The sequence below is a fragment of the Daucus carota genome, chromosome 5, assembly GCF_001625215.2.
Source record: "Daucus carota subsp. sativus chromosome 5, DH1 v3.0, whole genome shotgun sequence".
In the NCBI taxonomy this organism is placed as follows: Eukaryota; Viridiplantae; Streptophyta; class Magnoliopsida; order Apiales; family Apiaceae; genus Daucus; species Daucus carota.
Genome location: NC_030385.2, coordinates 9,863,092 through 9,878,747, shown reverse-complemented (window position 1 = coordinate 9,878,747; position 15,656 = coordinate 9,863,092). Strand labels below are relative to the sequence as shown.

At 43.8% G+C, this 15,656-nt stretch overlaps 4 protein-coding genes across 4 annotated transcripts; 3 read left to right on the top strand and 1 right to left on the bottom strand.

Moving 5' to 3' along the window:
* Positions 1–234: 234 nt before the first annotated feature.
* On the top strand, positions 235–1,792 carry LOC135152997 (uncharacterized). Its single transcript, XM_064094551.1, has 2 exons — positions 235–1,115; positions 1,194–1,792. Exons 1-2 carry the CDS (start codon positions 732–734, stop codon positions 1,647–1,649), a joined length of 840 nt encoding a protein of 279 aa, XP_063950621.1. The 5' UTR covers positions 235–731; the 3' UTR covers positions 1,650–1,792.
* Positions 1,793–2,383: 591 nt separating this feature from the next.
* LOC135152721 (uncharacterized) lies at positions 2,384–7,825 on the bottom strand. The gene has a single exon (XM_064093805.1). It carries the CDS (start codon positions 7,823–7,825, stop codon positions 2,384–2,386), a length of 5,442 nt encoding a protein of 1,813 aa, XP_063949875.1.
* A 1,491-nt stretch (positions 7,826–9,316) lies between these two features.
* LOC108222094 (zeatin O-glucosyltransferase) lies at positions 9,317–10,928 on the top strand. The gene has a single exon (XM_017395988.2). It carries the CDS (start codon positions 9,438–9,440, stop codon positions 10,818–10,820), a length of 1,383 nt encoding a protein of 460 aa, XP_017251477.1. The 5' UTR covers positions 9,317–9,437; the 3' UTR covers positions 10,821–10,928.
* A 606-nt stretch (positions 10,929–11,534) lies between these two features.
* Positions 11,535–13,200, top strand: LOC108220888 (zeatin O-glucosyltransferase). Its single transcript, XM_017394770.2, has one exon. The coding sequence runs from the start codon at positions 11,697–11,699 to the stop codon at positions 13,077–13,079; it is 1,383 nt and encodes a 460-aa protein (XP_017250259.1). The 5' UTR covers positions 11,535–11,696; the 3' UTR covers positions 13,080–13,200.
* The last annotated feature ends 2,456 nt before the right edge of the window (positions 13,201–15,656 follow it).

Sequence of the window (15,656 nt, the reverse complement as noted above, 5' to 3'; positions counted from 1 at the left end):
AAATATCAAATTCACCGATCGTGGGATATCTACCCGGCTGTCGCAAACGACTGTATCTATCATACTCCCGAGTCGGAGGAAGGCCATAGGTGTGTGGGCATCTCCGAAAATGCCTTTAAGTGTGGCTTTCGGCTTCCGATGCTCCCCTTGCTGAAGAAGCTACTAAAGCAAACGGGGATCGCCCTGGGTCAGTTGGACCCGAATGGGTTCACGTACATAAACGTCTTCCAGCATCGGTGTCTGATGGCTGGCGTGTCCCCTCGGCCGGCTCTTTTCTGGAATCATCATGATTTCAAGAAGAATGCCAAGAGTAATGGTTTCTATACCATCGGCCGTAAGACTGGCCGGCCGAATTGGTGTGAGACCAACTCAAGCAACAAGGGGACCCACGAGCGCTGGTTCTTCTTGGGGGGTCATTCGATCCACAAGTTCTCGACGTGGAGAGAGGTTGACCCCTCGATCATCACTACTCCCGTCCTTGTCGGCAAGGATCTGGAGGACTTTGAAAAGCTGAGCAAAGTCCAGGAACCGAACCGGATTTTGTTGTCGATGAGTCGGGAGAAGGAGTGGCTTTTCACTCTTTGGGGTAGTGACGGTATTCTTTCTTTTGCTTCAATGCTTCTCCTTTAATAGCCGATTACTTTGCTTAATATTTTGTGCCGTTTTAACACTTGTTTTCTTGTGCAGTGTCTTCCCGAACTGAGGCCCTGAAGCGGAAAACCGCGAAGGCGATGGCGGCCAGGAAGGAGGCCGAAGCAAAGGCTCGCGGTGAGACGACCGTCGGGGCCATAGTTCAGGCCGATGCTTCCAAGGAGAAGACTCCCGAGGTCGGTCGTGTTGATGGGCCAGCCGAGAAAACTTCCGAGGTTGTGGAGGTTTCGGCTGTGGATGTTCCCAGGAAGAGGAACAGGCCGGACGGCTCGTCTGAAGTCCGGCCTTATGCCCCGGAGTGGTCGGTTCTGTCGACCGACTCAATTGCGATCCTTGCTCCTGACCGGATTAAGGATGTCGCAGGCGATTTCTGCCGATCGCAGATCTTGCCGGCCGACCGAGGAACTTACGAGTCGGCGACGGCTCTGCAAGCGTGCGAGCAGTTGATGTGCTTCTTATCTCTGGTAAGTGTCCTCATCCTTCAATCCCTTTCATTTTATGGATCCAGTATATCCTTTTTAACTTGTCTATTTTTTGTGCAGGCTTCTCCATGGGCAGCGGCGGTGACCGATAAGGTCCAGGATATGCAGAAGCAGATGGCCGGGGTCAACGCCCTTACTATCAGGGCCAATCTTGCTGAAGATACCCTGGCGGCCCTGAAGACGGAGCTGGACGCCGCCCACCAGGATCTGAAGGACGTTCGGGAGTCCGAAGGCCGTCTGAAGGGTCAGGTCGACACCCTGACCAGGAGGGTTCAGCGCCGCAATTTGGCGTTGAAAGCTGCCCGGAAGAAGGAGAAGAAGGCCAAGAAGCTCCTGGAGAAGACAGAGGATCGGTTCCTCGATATCGGGTACGACGAGGCGGTTCGTCGGGCTCATAAGGAAGGCCTGGATCATAAGCTTCTTCTGGATGAAGGTGCTTCGGATCCGGTCGGCCGTGATGATCCGGACGAGCCTCTGGTCGTTTCTTCTGATCCCGAGACCGATTACTCGGAGTAGTTTTCGGTAGTTTGCTTGCCTTCGGGCTTTTATTTGTAAAAACGTTCTGCCTTCGGGCTTGTACAAATATTTCGCCTTCGGGCTTTTAATTAATTTTGCCTTCGGGCTTGCTTTCAATACTTGGTTTATCTCCATACATGTTTTTTTTCCGATGTATGTCTTCGATAATGCTTAGATAATGCCGATGTATGTCTTTGACTTAAATCGTCTCCACACATGTCCAAAGTGTTGTATTTCGTAGGCCGAGCGATCGGTCTCAACACAAATGTAGTGAATTTTTTGCATGTCTTAGATTTTATGTATGTCTTCGACCGAAGAGTCTCGATACATGTTTATTTTAAATTCCAGGTTAGTGTTATGTATGTCTCCGACCGAAGAGTCTCGATACATGTTATCATAATTTTCAAGTTGTATATCTTTAGCCTAGAAATCGGCTTCAGCACAATGCCTCTGGATTCCCCCAATATTTGGAGACTGTTACTATCTTTAAGTTAGGAATTCGATCGGCCCCATTTAGAGATAGAAACAATCGTGCAAAAATTTTAGGTTAATTATGGCCAGCTCCTTCGGTCCCGTAATTTTGATCAGGTTGCCCCGAATTACGGGATTGGTCGGAGTGTTAAAAAAGTTGAATCTACTCAAAAAATTTGAAGTAGGAGCTTTTATTCATTGTAAGGGAAATAATTACATAATTGTAAGGAAGTGCCGAAAGTAAAATGTTCGGACGGGAAGCCTTACTGATAATATTTCCGGAGCTGGGAAGCGTGCCAAGTATTCTTAATAGGGTTTCCATCCAAAGCTGCTAGTTTGTAGGTTCCTGGCCGAACGATCTCGACAACAGTGTAAGGTCCTTCCCAGTTGGGCATAAGCTTGCCTTGCTTTGTTGGCATAGAAGTTGCCAGATCCCGGAGAACCATGTCCCCAACTCTAAAGGAGCGCTTTCGGATGCCCGAATCATAATACTGAGATGCTTGCTGTTGGTATCGGACGTTCCTCTGATGGGCGGCCTCTCTTTCCTCCTCTAGGAGATCCAGGTTGCCTCGGAGGCCATATTCATTGGTGTCGGGATCGAAGACCTGGGTTCGGTAAGATTCTAGGCCAACCTCAACTGGAACAAGTGAGTCGGTCCCATAAGCTAAGCGAAATGGCGTTTCTCCTGTCGAAGAGCGAGGAGTGGTTCGGTATGCCCACAGGATCCAAGGGAGTTCTTCGGCCCATAGTCCCTTAGCTTCTCCAAGGCGCTTCTTGATTCCGTGAAAGATAATCTTGTTAGCTGCCTCGATCGCCCCGTTTCCTTGGGGATGACCGACCGAGCTGAACCTTTGTTGAATGCCGAAGCTGGCCAAGAATTCTTTGAACTTCCTCCCCACAAACTGAGTGCCATTATCGGATACACACACCATCGGTATGCCGAACCTCACAATTATTTGCTCCAGGAAGAATTTCTTGGCGGCCTGTTCGGTGATGGCTGAGAGCGGTCGGGCTTCGACCCACTTTGTCATGTAGTCAATGGCTACTATGCAATATTTGGCTTGCCGAGTGCTGGTCGGTAGGATTCCAACTATGTCGATGGCCCACATGGAAAAAGGGATTGGGCTGAGGACCGAAGTCATTTCTTCCGGGGGCTGCTTCGGAACATTGCTGTGGATTTGACACTGTCGGCATTTCTTTGAATAGTTGGCTGCATCTTCTCTGATGGTCGGCCAAAAGAATCCCTGTCGAAGTATCTTTAGGGCTAGGGATCGGCCGGCCAGGTGCTCGCCGCAGATGCCTTCATGAACTGTCTCCAGGGCTAGAAGTTGTTCCTCTGGATCTAAGCATCGGAGCAGCGGCTGAGAGACTGATCGCCTAAAGAGTCGGCCCCCGATCAGTGTGTAGCTAGCTGCTCGGTACTTTATCTTTTGGGCTTCCTTCTTCCCTAAGGGCAAGAACCCTTTTTCCAAGTATGCTCTGATGGGGGTCATCCAATTTATGCCTTGATGAATTTCCAGGCAAGCTTTCTTGTCGACCGAAGGCATTTTTACCTCCGTCAAGTAGATGGACCCCGTCAAATTCTGTGTTTCGGCCGAGGCTAATCGAGAGAGAGCATCGGCGCGGCCATTGTCTTCCCGACCGATGGCGCTCAATTCAAATGTTTCGAAAAACTGAGTTTGTTCGCGTACTTTAGCGGCGTAAGCCTTCGTTCGGGGCTCTTTCTGTTCATACTCCCCAGAAAAGTGCTTGACAACCAGCATGGAGTCGCTGAAAGCCCTCAAGTGCCTTACCTCCAGATTTTTGGCTAGACCCATTCCTGCCAAGAGGGCTTCGTACTCGGCCTCATTGTTGGTCAAAGGGAAAGTGAACCGGATGGCTTGACAAATCTCAAATCCATCGGGACTAGAAAGGATCAATCCGGCCCCACATTTTGACCCGGCCACCGACCCATCCACAAACAACTTCCACCTACCAGGAGTCCGAATGAGCTGTTCCTTTGGTTCCAAGTCCGTCGGCCCGGAAAAACGGCACTCTACCATGAAGTCAACCAAGGCTTGGGCTTTAATGGCTGTTCGGGGAACATATTCTAAGTCGTATTCCCCCAATTCTACAGACCAGGCGACGACTCTGCCCGAAGCCTCCGGTCGGCTGAGAATCTTCTTCAGAGGTTGGTCGGTGACCACTTGTATCGTTCGCCCTTGAAAATAGTGTCGCAATTTTCGGGAGGCCATGACCAGCCCATATGCGAACTTCTCGGCATTCGGGTATCGGGTTTCGGCATCCCTCAGCATATGAGACACATAGAAGACCGGATGTTGGTTCTTCTCGTGCTCCTTTACCAAGACCGCACCAAGGGTTCGGTCACTTACTGCCAAGTACAACTGGAGGGTCTCCTTCGGATCGGGCCTCAGCAGCAGAGGGGCTTTAACCAGATATTCCTTTATTTCTTCGAAGGCCTTTATGCAGTTCGGCCCCCACTCAAAATTCTTGGCTCCCTTCAAAACTTCAAAGAAGGGGAGCGCCTTTTCTGCCGACCGAGAGATGAACCTTCGGAGGGCTGCCAGTCGCCCCGTTAGCTTCTGAATGTCCCGAATGGTCTTCGGGGCTTCCATTTCTATCACTGCCTTTATCTTCTCGGGATTCGCCTCGATCCCCCTTGCGCTGACCATGTACCCTAGGAACTTGCCACTACAAACCCCGAAGGTGCACTTGGCGGGGTTGATCTTCATGTTGTTCCGTCTCAGGGTCTCGAAGCATTCCTTGAGGTCATCGGCGTGATCTTGAAATAAGGACTTCACTATCATATCATCTACGTAACATTCCATGTTTCGGCCTATTTGATCGGCGAAGACTTTGTTCACCATCCTTTGAAAAGTGGCCCCCGCATTTTTCAGGCCGAAGGGCATCTTGATGTAAGCATAGGTTCCCTTCGGGGTGATGAATGCTGTCTTCGGAATATCCTCGGCATCCATGGCGATCTGATGATACCCTGAGAATGCATCCAAAAAGCTGAGTATTTGATAGCCAGAGGTGGCATCTATCAGCTGATCGATGTTCGGCAAAGGGTAGTGATCCTTCGGGCAATTCTTGTTGAGGTCGGTATAATCGACACACATTCTCCACTTGTTGTTTGACTTTTTGACCACCACCACATTTGCCAACCACTCGGGATACTCAATTTCTTCGATGAACTTGGCCTCCAGTAACTTCTCCACTTCGGCCTCAATCACCTTCTGCCTCTCCACAGCGAAGTTCCTCTTTTTTTGCTTAACGGGCACAGCCTGTGGATGAACATTTAGCCTGTGCCGAGCGATCGACTCATCCAACCCTGGCATGTCTTCGGGTCCCCAGGCAAAAACATCGTGGTACCGACGGACCACATCGATCACCTTTTCCTTCAGCCCCGGTTCCATATCTTTACCGATCCGAACCATTTTTCCCGAGCACCCTGCATATAATTCCACCTCTTCGGTCTCGGTGCCTGGTTCGGCTATCGGGTTTGAGAGGTCATTTCCAAACTTTTCCAACTCAATGTGTAGGGCATGGCCACTGCCCCCAGGACCATCTTCGGTTCGGCGCCGTTTGTTTCCTTCGGCGCCGCCTAGATCCTTATCTTTCTCCAAGTCTTCCAGCATAATGATCCTAGCAGCCTTCTGATCACCTCTCATCTCTCCCACCCCCTCCTCGGTCGGGAACTTCAACTTGAGGTGGGGGATAGAGGCAATGGCTTCGAAGGCAGTGAGAACAGGTCTCCCCAAGATGGCATTGAAAGGACTCTCGACTCGGACCACATAGAACTTGACCTGTTTTTCCACAGTATAAGGGGATTTACCGAGCAACAAGGGCAAGTGGATCGTACCTTCGATCGGGACCGGCTGGTTGCCGAACCCATAGAGGGGTGCCTCATAGCAGGTATCGATCTGCTTGCCTTCGAGGTTCATCTTCTGGTAGGTGTTGTAGTAGAGGACGTTAACAGAACTTCCCCCATCAACCAGGACCTTCCAGATCTTATTTTGACCGATCACGGGATTAATGACCAACGGATCCTCGTGCGGCAACATAACATCCTCATAATCTTCTTGTGAGAACATTATAGGATACGACTGTTTGGTGGAGTTGATGCTGTAGAGGTTGTAGACCTGTCGGGCGTACTTCTTCTTAGCTGTCTTGCTACTTCGGTCCAGAATTGTTCCCCCGAAAATCGTTCGGACCTCACCTCTGTACCTCTCTCCTTCTTCGGGCGCCTTCCCTTTATCTTCTTTGGGACCCAACCGATCCCTCAGATCCTTAACATACTGGTTCAAATCACCAGCCTTGACCATCCTTTCTATTAACTTTTTCAAGTGGTAGCATTCATCGGTATTATGCCCGTTGTCCCGATGATAGTCGCAATACTTGTCTGAGTTTTTCTTGTAATCTGGGATCTTCATCTTCGGCGGTCGAACGAATCCTGGTTTTCCTTTAATTTCGTTAAGAATCTTGGAGACAGATGTATTCAGAGGAGTGAACACAGTGCTGTCTCTATCTCTCCTTCGTTCGGCCCCCCGATCCAGCTTTTCATCCCTTTCATCTCTCCTGCCTCGGTGGCTATCATTCCTTTTTCCCCTGCCGTCCGAACGGGAACTGTACCGATCATCTTTCCGGTCGCTCTTGTGTCCCCCAATGGACTCCATCTTCCTTCTGATGCTTTCTCCCCGCAAATAGATGTCATTCAGTGACTTGGGGGGTATATCGTACAAAGATGATCGGAGTTTCTTTCCCTTCACCGGGTCCAGTCCAGCCGTCAGGAATCCTGCAGCCTTCACCTTATCCAGATTAGTGACCATTCCGGCCTCTTCCTTGAACCTGGCCAAGTAGTCGCCCAACTCCTCATTAGGTCTCTGTCGGCAATGGATAAGGGCTTCGGTATCCTTCTCTCTTCGGCACAAGTGGGAGTAGTGCCTCAAGAACTTGCGTTTCAACTGGTCATAAGAACTGACCGACCTTGGTCGTAGGGATCGGTACCACATCGTAGCAGATCCCTTCAGGTAGGTCTTGAACATCTTGCATAGCATGATGTCACAATGCCCCATTCCAGTCATCAGGGACTCGTACTTGTCGCAGTGATCGATCGGGTCGCCCTTCCCGTTAAATTCATTCATTTTCGGGAACTGTCTACCCGGGGGCGGCCGATATTGCTCGATCTCCTCGACTATTACTGGCTCATGGGTCAACGTCTTGTCCCCAAACATGGCCTTCTCCATTCGGCGAAGTCGGTCCCTGACGTGGGGTCCTTCCTCCCCTTCGGTATCCGAAGGTGTGACATGCCTGTGACGAGGCCCTCGGGAGTGTGACTCGGAGTCCGAAGACCCGTCTTGGTCTTCCCGATTTCTCTTCTTCTTTCCTTCGCCTTCCGGCGCTCGATCTCCTTCGGCCTCCAAGGCCTCTCGGAGGGCTCTTTCTTGGAGCTCAATCTCTTCCCTTTGTAGCTGGAGGGCCTTCAGCCGTAGTTCGTCGGCTTCCCTCTTCTTGGCTAGTCGGGCGGCTTCTTGCTCTTTGGTCTTGGAAGATTGGGCTTTAGCAGCCTGCTCTTCTCGCCATTTCAACAGCATCTGCTGTTGTTCTTCGGGGGTGGGCAACAGCCCTTCGGGACTATTGCCAAAGTCGAAACCTGGGTTTGGGTTGGAGGTATTTCCAGTGGTTTGTTCGGTTGTGTTTGTCATGGTGTTGATTTATGAGAAATTCTACTTGCAGTTCCCACAGACGGCGCCAATGTTAGAGCCAAAGTTCTGCCGGATACCAAAGCCGAAGTATGACCTGAAACAGAGAAGAATGCGAGGGTTTGTCCCCCCGATTCACCTCCGGTGTGAGAATAAGTTAGTGGCTCTAGGAAGGGTTTAGAGAACTGCAAGCGAGTATGTAAGAATGTATAAAGTTGTGAATGTCTTTTACCACTGATTTACCCACTTTTTATAGGAGGAGGAGGAGCCCTGCTATGTAACGTTCCCGCCCGATGCGGGAGGGAAGTTATGATGAGTAAAGGAGGCGGGATTCTCTCGCCTCGACCGTTGCCATAGTAACGTTTAAGTTCAAACGGTGGGCTGGACCTGCTTTGGGCCGTAATGGATTGGGCCGAAAGGCTTATAACCCAACAGGTACCAATGTGCGCAACATACAAAATAACTCTCTGGTGTGATATGTCACGTAATAAAGCCACCAACGTTTGCCCAGATTAATCACTAGTTTCTAGACATATATCTCCAATAAACTTGAAGTTGTTAATATCACACTGACTATAACATAGAGGTTGTTTTCCTCGACTTAAAACTCAGGCTTTAAGCTATTTTCGATTTTAAACTGAAAAAGTTTTGTTTATGTAATAGGTCAGAAGTCGGTTTAAAGTCCGAAAGAAGTCAGAAACTAACTTAAAGTTAAAAATTAGTTTGAGGTAATTTTTTGAATTGCTAATTTTTTTTAATATTTATTAATACAAAAATTACCTTAAACCATAAGTTATCCAAAAATCATTGTTATTTTTATTAGTGGGTAGGGTGGTTCCCATGTCCAGGACTAGTAAAGCTATCGGCTTATAGCCTCTGTAGAAGAACTGAGAATATTACATTACTTGTAGTACTTTTGTGTTTCGTGTACTTGATGAAACTCACATCTGACGTGTTAAGGATTCATGTACTTAATCTTAAACCTGTTTAGAAACATGTCGTGTACTATATTGCCTGGTCTAGTTATAGTTATGGTATTCAGTTTCTGTAGATGGTAGACAGTGGACACTAATGTTGCTAGGTTTTCTGGATGCACGCTCTTGTACCAACGTAACTGGCCTGGTGTCTTTCCAGGGAATATTGCCTATGTAAATCAGGCACATTAAAATTCTATTCTTCCTTGTGCTTCATTCGGCTATTGTTTTATGCGATAAAGACTACTTTTGGCTGATGCGTCTGATCCAGAACTAATGTTAGTTTAGTGAATGGAACATCATTAACAATAACAAATTTATAACTAAACTAAGGAGTCATGAAAGGAATGTTATTGGTCTGGAAATCAAGCTGAACATTGCAATCAAGAAAATTTGGAAGTACATAAACTTTTTAAACTTGTGCTCTCAGTATGCATCCCTGTCAACGTTTTAAAAACAGCATCTCCAGGACGGTTTTCATCCACCAATATAAATTAAGTGAACCATCTTCTTGGCGCAATACCAATATTTACAATGATATCTATTCATTAGACGACAATGCAACACGGGGACCTCTGATATATAAACTCTTCAAAGCTAGCATAGAAGCAACAAGGCAATAGAGAGGCTTTTGTACTGCAATGGCAAAGGATACGCAAATAACAGTAGTGATGGTGCCGTTTCTAGCACAAGGCCACCTGGGTCAGCTCCTCCATCTCTCCCGTCTCATCTCCACTTATAACATCCCGGTCCACTATGTCAGCACCACGACTCACATCCGCCAAGCCAGAAGCCGTCACCAGGGATGGGACCTCCTGGCCTATGATAATATCCATATTCATGAATACCCAATCCCGGATTATGATTGTCCAGATCCTAATCCCAATGCTCCAAGCAAATTTCCTTCTCAACTTCAGCCAGCTTTCGAAGCCTCTATTCACCTCAGGGGTCCTGTTTGCAAACTCCTTACTACCCTTTCTGCCACTAGTCGAAGAATCGTTATTATTCATGACTATTTAATGGCCTCAGTAGTTCAAGATTTTGTATCCATACCTAATGCGGAGAGTTATACTTTCCAGACTTGTTCTGCTTTTTTTACTTTTACCTACTACTGGGATTATGCCGGCAGGCCTATTGCTGCTGATGATCAGATACTTCAGCAACTTATTTCTACCGAAGGTTCTCTGACTCCAGAGTTGTTGGCTTTCGGTGAAAAACAAGAAATTTATGTCCAAAAAAGCTCTGGTGAAATTTACAATACATCCAGAGCAATTGAAGGTTATTACCTTGATTTGTTTGAGAAAATGCAGGTTGGCAAGAAACATTGGGCCATTGGACCATTCAATCCTGTAGACATTTGCAAAGAACCAGACCAGAAACGACACAAATGCTTAGAATGGCTAGATAATCAAGTTTCTAATTCTGTGATTTATGTTTCTTTTGGAACAACAACTTGTCTCACTGATGAACAAATCCATGCTATCGCTGTTGGCCTAGAAAACAGTGGCCAAAGATTCATTTGGGTATTGAGAGACGCGGATAAAGGAGATATATTTACTGGAGATGTCAGAAAAGCTGAATTACCAACAGGGTATGAAGACAGAATATTAGAAGCCAGACAAGGGATGATAGTGAGGGGTTGGGCGCCCCAGTTGGAGATTTTAGCGCACACGTCCACAGGAGGATTTATGAGTCACTGCGGATGGAATTCATGCTTAGAAAGCCTGACAATGGGAGTGCCTATGGCTACATGGCCAATGCATTCTGACCAGCCTAGAAATTCTGAGTTAATAACAAAGGCACTAAAACTAGGCGTTGTCGTCAAGGACTGGACTCCAGAAAATGACTTGGTGGGATCCTTACAAATCGAAAAGGCAGTGAAAAAATTGATAGCATCCAAAGAAGGAGATGAAATGAGGAAAAGAGCTGCAGAGTATAGAAATGACATAAAGAAATCTGTGACAGAAGGCGGAGACAGTCGCCTTGAAATGGATTCGTTTGTCGATCACATCACAAGAGAATAACAGTATTATCAAACCATGTGTTATCTAATGTAATGCAATTAGTGTGGTATAATAATGTTTTAGTTGTTTCCAGACTATAAGAGAAATGCAATATATGTTTCCAGTTCATCACATGTTGGGCGCAACTAACTGGCCAAGAGTTTCACACTGATTCTCCAGCCCTGGAAGAAGAACAGGAAAATCAAACACATGGAAATCTAAGAACATTTGTAATTTTTAATTCACATTTATTGTGGAACAATATAGAATAGATCAGGAAGATGATCACAAAGTCTACCACGTCCATGTCAAGAAGGCGTGCATAACTATTGCACTTGGACCATGGTGCAAGATTGGACATATGACAAGAACCACTACATTTGATATCTCGATTAACATCAACTAGATTATTAATGTTTACTCTTTTAAATCCAATTCAACCAAACAAAACAATTACTATCAAATTAAGTATTCTAGATCGCCAATTTGGACTAAAATCATTGAAATCTAATTACGTGTCTTATGCTATATATGTGACAGAAATTGAGAAATACTTAATTCAGAAATTGACAGAAATTGAGAAATTGGTGTATTAAGGTGAGTTCTGTTATAGTTTACAGAAAATGCAGCAGCCTCAAAAGTTATCCAAATTTTTTACAAATGCTGACACAGACGCGTGTGACTCGTGCCTGTACACATGCGCCCACAAATCAAAATCATGTCATTAGGAAAAAAATTCGGGGTACCTAGCACTACTGGAAAAAAGAACTTCTAGATTTCACGATCTCTTATATTATAATATTTTAACAGGACTATTTACTCTCTGTTCCTTTGTAAGTAAGCTCAGCGATGCTATTTACTTAGCAGCAACTTGAGTCAATACTTGAGCTAGCTAGAATGGCAGAAGATAACCAAGTAGCAGTGGTGATGGTTCCATTTCTAGCACAGGGCCACTTGGGTCAACTCCTCCATCTCTCCCGCCTCATCTCCTCCTACAACATCCCGGTCCACTATGTTAGCACCACAACTCATATTCGCCAAGCCAGGACCCGTCACCAGGGATGGGACCTCCTTGCCTACCACAATATCCACTTTCATGAATTTCCAATCCCATATTTTCAGTGTCCAGACCCCAATCCCAATGCTCCAACCAAATTCCCTTCCCAACTTCAGCCAGCATTCGAAGCCTCCATTCACCTTCGCGACCCTGTTTGCCAATTGCTTACTTCCCTTTCTGCCACTTCCCGAAGAATTATCATCATTCACGACTATCAAATGGCCTCAGTGGTTCAAGATTTTGCTTCCCTACCTAACGCTGAGTCGTATACTTTTCAGAGTACTTCTTCATTTTTTCTTTTTTCCTACTACTGGGATTTAGCAGGCAGGCCTATTGTAGCTGACAGCAATATACTTCAACAACTTCCCTCTATTGACGGCTGTGTAACTCCAGAGATGTTGGCTTTTGGGAGAAACCAAGCAATTCACCTAACCAAAAGCTCAGGTGAACTTTACAATACTTCCATAGCAATCGAAGGTCATTACTTTGATATGCTCCAGAAATTCCAGGCTGACAAGAAACATTGGGCCATTGGACCCTTCAACCCTGTAGATATTTTCCAGAAACAAGACCAGCTACGACACAAATGCTTACAGTGGCTAGACAATCAAGCTTTAAATTCAGTGATATATGTTTCTTTTGGGACAACCACTTCCCTAACTGATGAACAAATCCATGCCATTGCTCTTGGCCTAGAAAACAGTGGCCAAAATTTCATTTGGGTATTGAGGGACGCGGATAAAGGAGATATATTTACTGAAGATGTCAGAAGATATGAATTGCCAATGGGGTACGAAGACAGAATATTTGAGGCTGGACAAGGGACGATTGTGAGAGGTTGGGCGCCACAGTTGGAGATTCTAGCGCACACCTCCACAGGGGGATTTATGAGTCACTGCGGATGGAATTCATGCTTGGAAAGCCTGACAATGGGAGTGCCTATGGCTACATGGCCAATGCATTCTGACCAGCCTAGAAACGCCGTGCTAATAACAAATGTACTCAAACTAGGCATAGTCGTTAAGGAATGGACTCCAAGGAATGATCTGGTTGAGTCCTTGCAAATTGAAACTGCAGTGAGGAAGTTGATAGCATCCAATGAAGGAGATGAAATGAGGAAGAGAGCAACGGAGTTGAGAAATGAAATCAAAAAATCTGTGGCAGAGGGCGGAGCTAGTCGCGTGGAATTGGAATCATTCATCGACCACATTACAAGATCATGATAATCGCGTTCAAGAACAGACTGTGGCTCTGTGCTCTATTCAAATGCAATTACTTGTGATATATGAATGGTTTGATTACCTATAGTTATTTACAAATCATGAATTATATGCATGTCATTTCTTCAGATTTCTCATTTCAGCAACTTAAAATAAAAATTCTTGCAACCTGTTGCTAATTTCATTAACGTTTCGCAGATTTTAAACAGTAACCTGATAGTCTGGTATTCAATGAGAAAAATTAATACTATCATCTTTGATCAAATTGTCCACAATATATGTGCAGTAACATTGAAAATTCTTTAAAATCAGTAGTACATAGTTGTCAGGATTGAATGAGACTACCATGCCCATCGAGAAGGCGTGGCGTATCTAAATTATTTGGATCATGGTGTCAGATTGGACACATGAGTTATGACAATTATTGCTACATTAATACACGCAAAGAATTAAAGAAAGCTCAGTACTTTGGCGGGTAAAACATATTGCAGAACTTGCAAATCCAAATTTATTATGGGACTAAATTGCAAAGTGTGGACCTCAGTTATGAGGTTGGTGCACTCTGTGTACACTCATTTATTTCAATATGTTTTACGTATGACCGAACCGGGTGAGCATCGGATCCAGATCGAGCGGCCTAGGTGAATGCACATCTCTAACTATAATTATAGATTATAGACAAGGGAATAATATGATTCGAGTGTGATATTTAAAATTATGTATATTTTTTATTTTTATATGTCAACTCACTTTTATAATTATAGACAAGGCAATAATATGGTTCGAGTGTGATATTTTTAAGAAATTATATATATTTTTTATTTTTATATATGCAACTCACTTTTTAGGTAAAGTTTTTTCATGGTTGAAGTTGATTTTAGTGATAGTTATGTAAATGTATTCAAATAAACATCTCAATAAATTTTAAAATCGATTTGTACTGTGTTTTTCTCTAAAAAAATACTTCTTCCGTTTCAAATTACATGTCCATTTTGAAAAAATCACATAATTTAATAAATATGAATTTTGATAATAAAAAAAGTTGTATTAAGTCATAATATGTGAAATATAATTGATATTGAAAATATAAATTAAACAAATGTGAAGGAGAGTTGATTTTAGAAATATAAACTTAAATTGAATGTTGAAGTGAACAAATTTTATTAAACAAAATTATTTCTCCAAGATGGACCTGTGTTGGAGTAATTAAAATTAGTTTAACTTGTATCAAATTTATAATGCGCATTTTTGGGCACCGCCACTTATGTCGTTTTCTACTAAAAATTCTGCTTCCATTTTCTTTGACATGTTTGTGTAAAAGTCAAAAGTACTTATACAAAATTGAGAATGCTAATTTTTGTTTCAGGACTTCTGCTTATTTCTCAAACACTTTGATCATTTATAATCTTACTACCTCCATCCCAAATTAGATGAGCTAGTTGACTTTGGGCACGTAACTTTAAGTGCATTGACTGTCTACTTTCGAAATTTATTTTTTTATTTTTTCTTTTGTAAATAAAAATTTCATATTTTAATTTTTATTAGCAAAAATAAAATTTTAAAAATAAGTCATGTTGCTATGCGGTCAATGAACCTTAAATTGTGTGCCCAAAGACAGAAGAAGTAATTTATTTTTGATTTCTAATCTATTATAACACTTTTCTTAAATTTACCCAAACAACCCTAATAAATTCTTGTTGTTTTCAGTAATGTTTAAAATTTGTAGTTGCATATTTATATCTGATCCCGACAGGTCAAAACCCAACCACATGATACAGAAATCCAAACTGATAGTACTATAAAATGGGATACTGCGTCTGCAAGAAACGGTCAATCAGAATCCCAAACAAGATAATTGAAAATTAGTAATCTTACTCTCAAAAGAATACTCACTAGAAATTTTAAAAGTATGCACGAGGGAGTTGATCATGATGATCTAGATTGTAGTTAACACAGAAGGCCATACTGGACAAAGATCTTGCCTTATTCCTTGAAGCGATTTCTTCTCTTTTGGAGGATCACCTAACCAAATTGAAACATGCCAACAATACAAGAAAATTAAATTTTAAGAACACTTCACATTTAAACATTCCAGAAAACCAACAGCTTGCTGAATATAAATTATTTCATGACAAGAGGTTCCCGCAAACTATAAGTGGCAACAATTTAGCGCCCATTCTATAAGATAATTGATAATACAATGAGCGTCAAGTAATAAAAATTTCACACCTCATCCCTTGCATTGACAATCCACTTTTCCAGTTAAATTAGAATTGGCAAAGAGAAAAATAGATACATAATAAAGTTGATTAATTGGTTTATCACCTCTAAAACAGTATTTCCTCGATTATAAGTTTTTATATCCGATAATTAGGCTTCCTATTTCTATATCAATCTGAACCGATGGATACCGGACTAAATCAATCTGAATGAGGCTACTGAATATGAACTTTAGTATAATTGCAACAAGTTGCAAATATGTTAAATTTTAAAGCAAATTGACTTGTAAATTTTTAAAAGTATTTTTGTATATAATTTTGTGATTTTGATAAACAAAAAACCAGTGATTTAGGTTTGGTC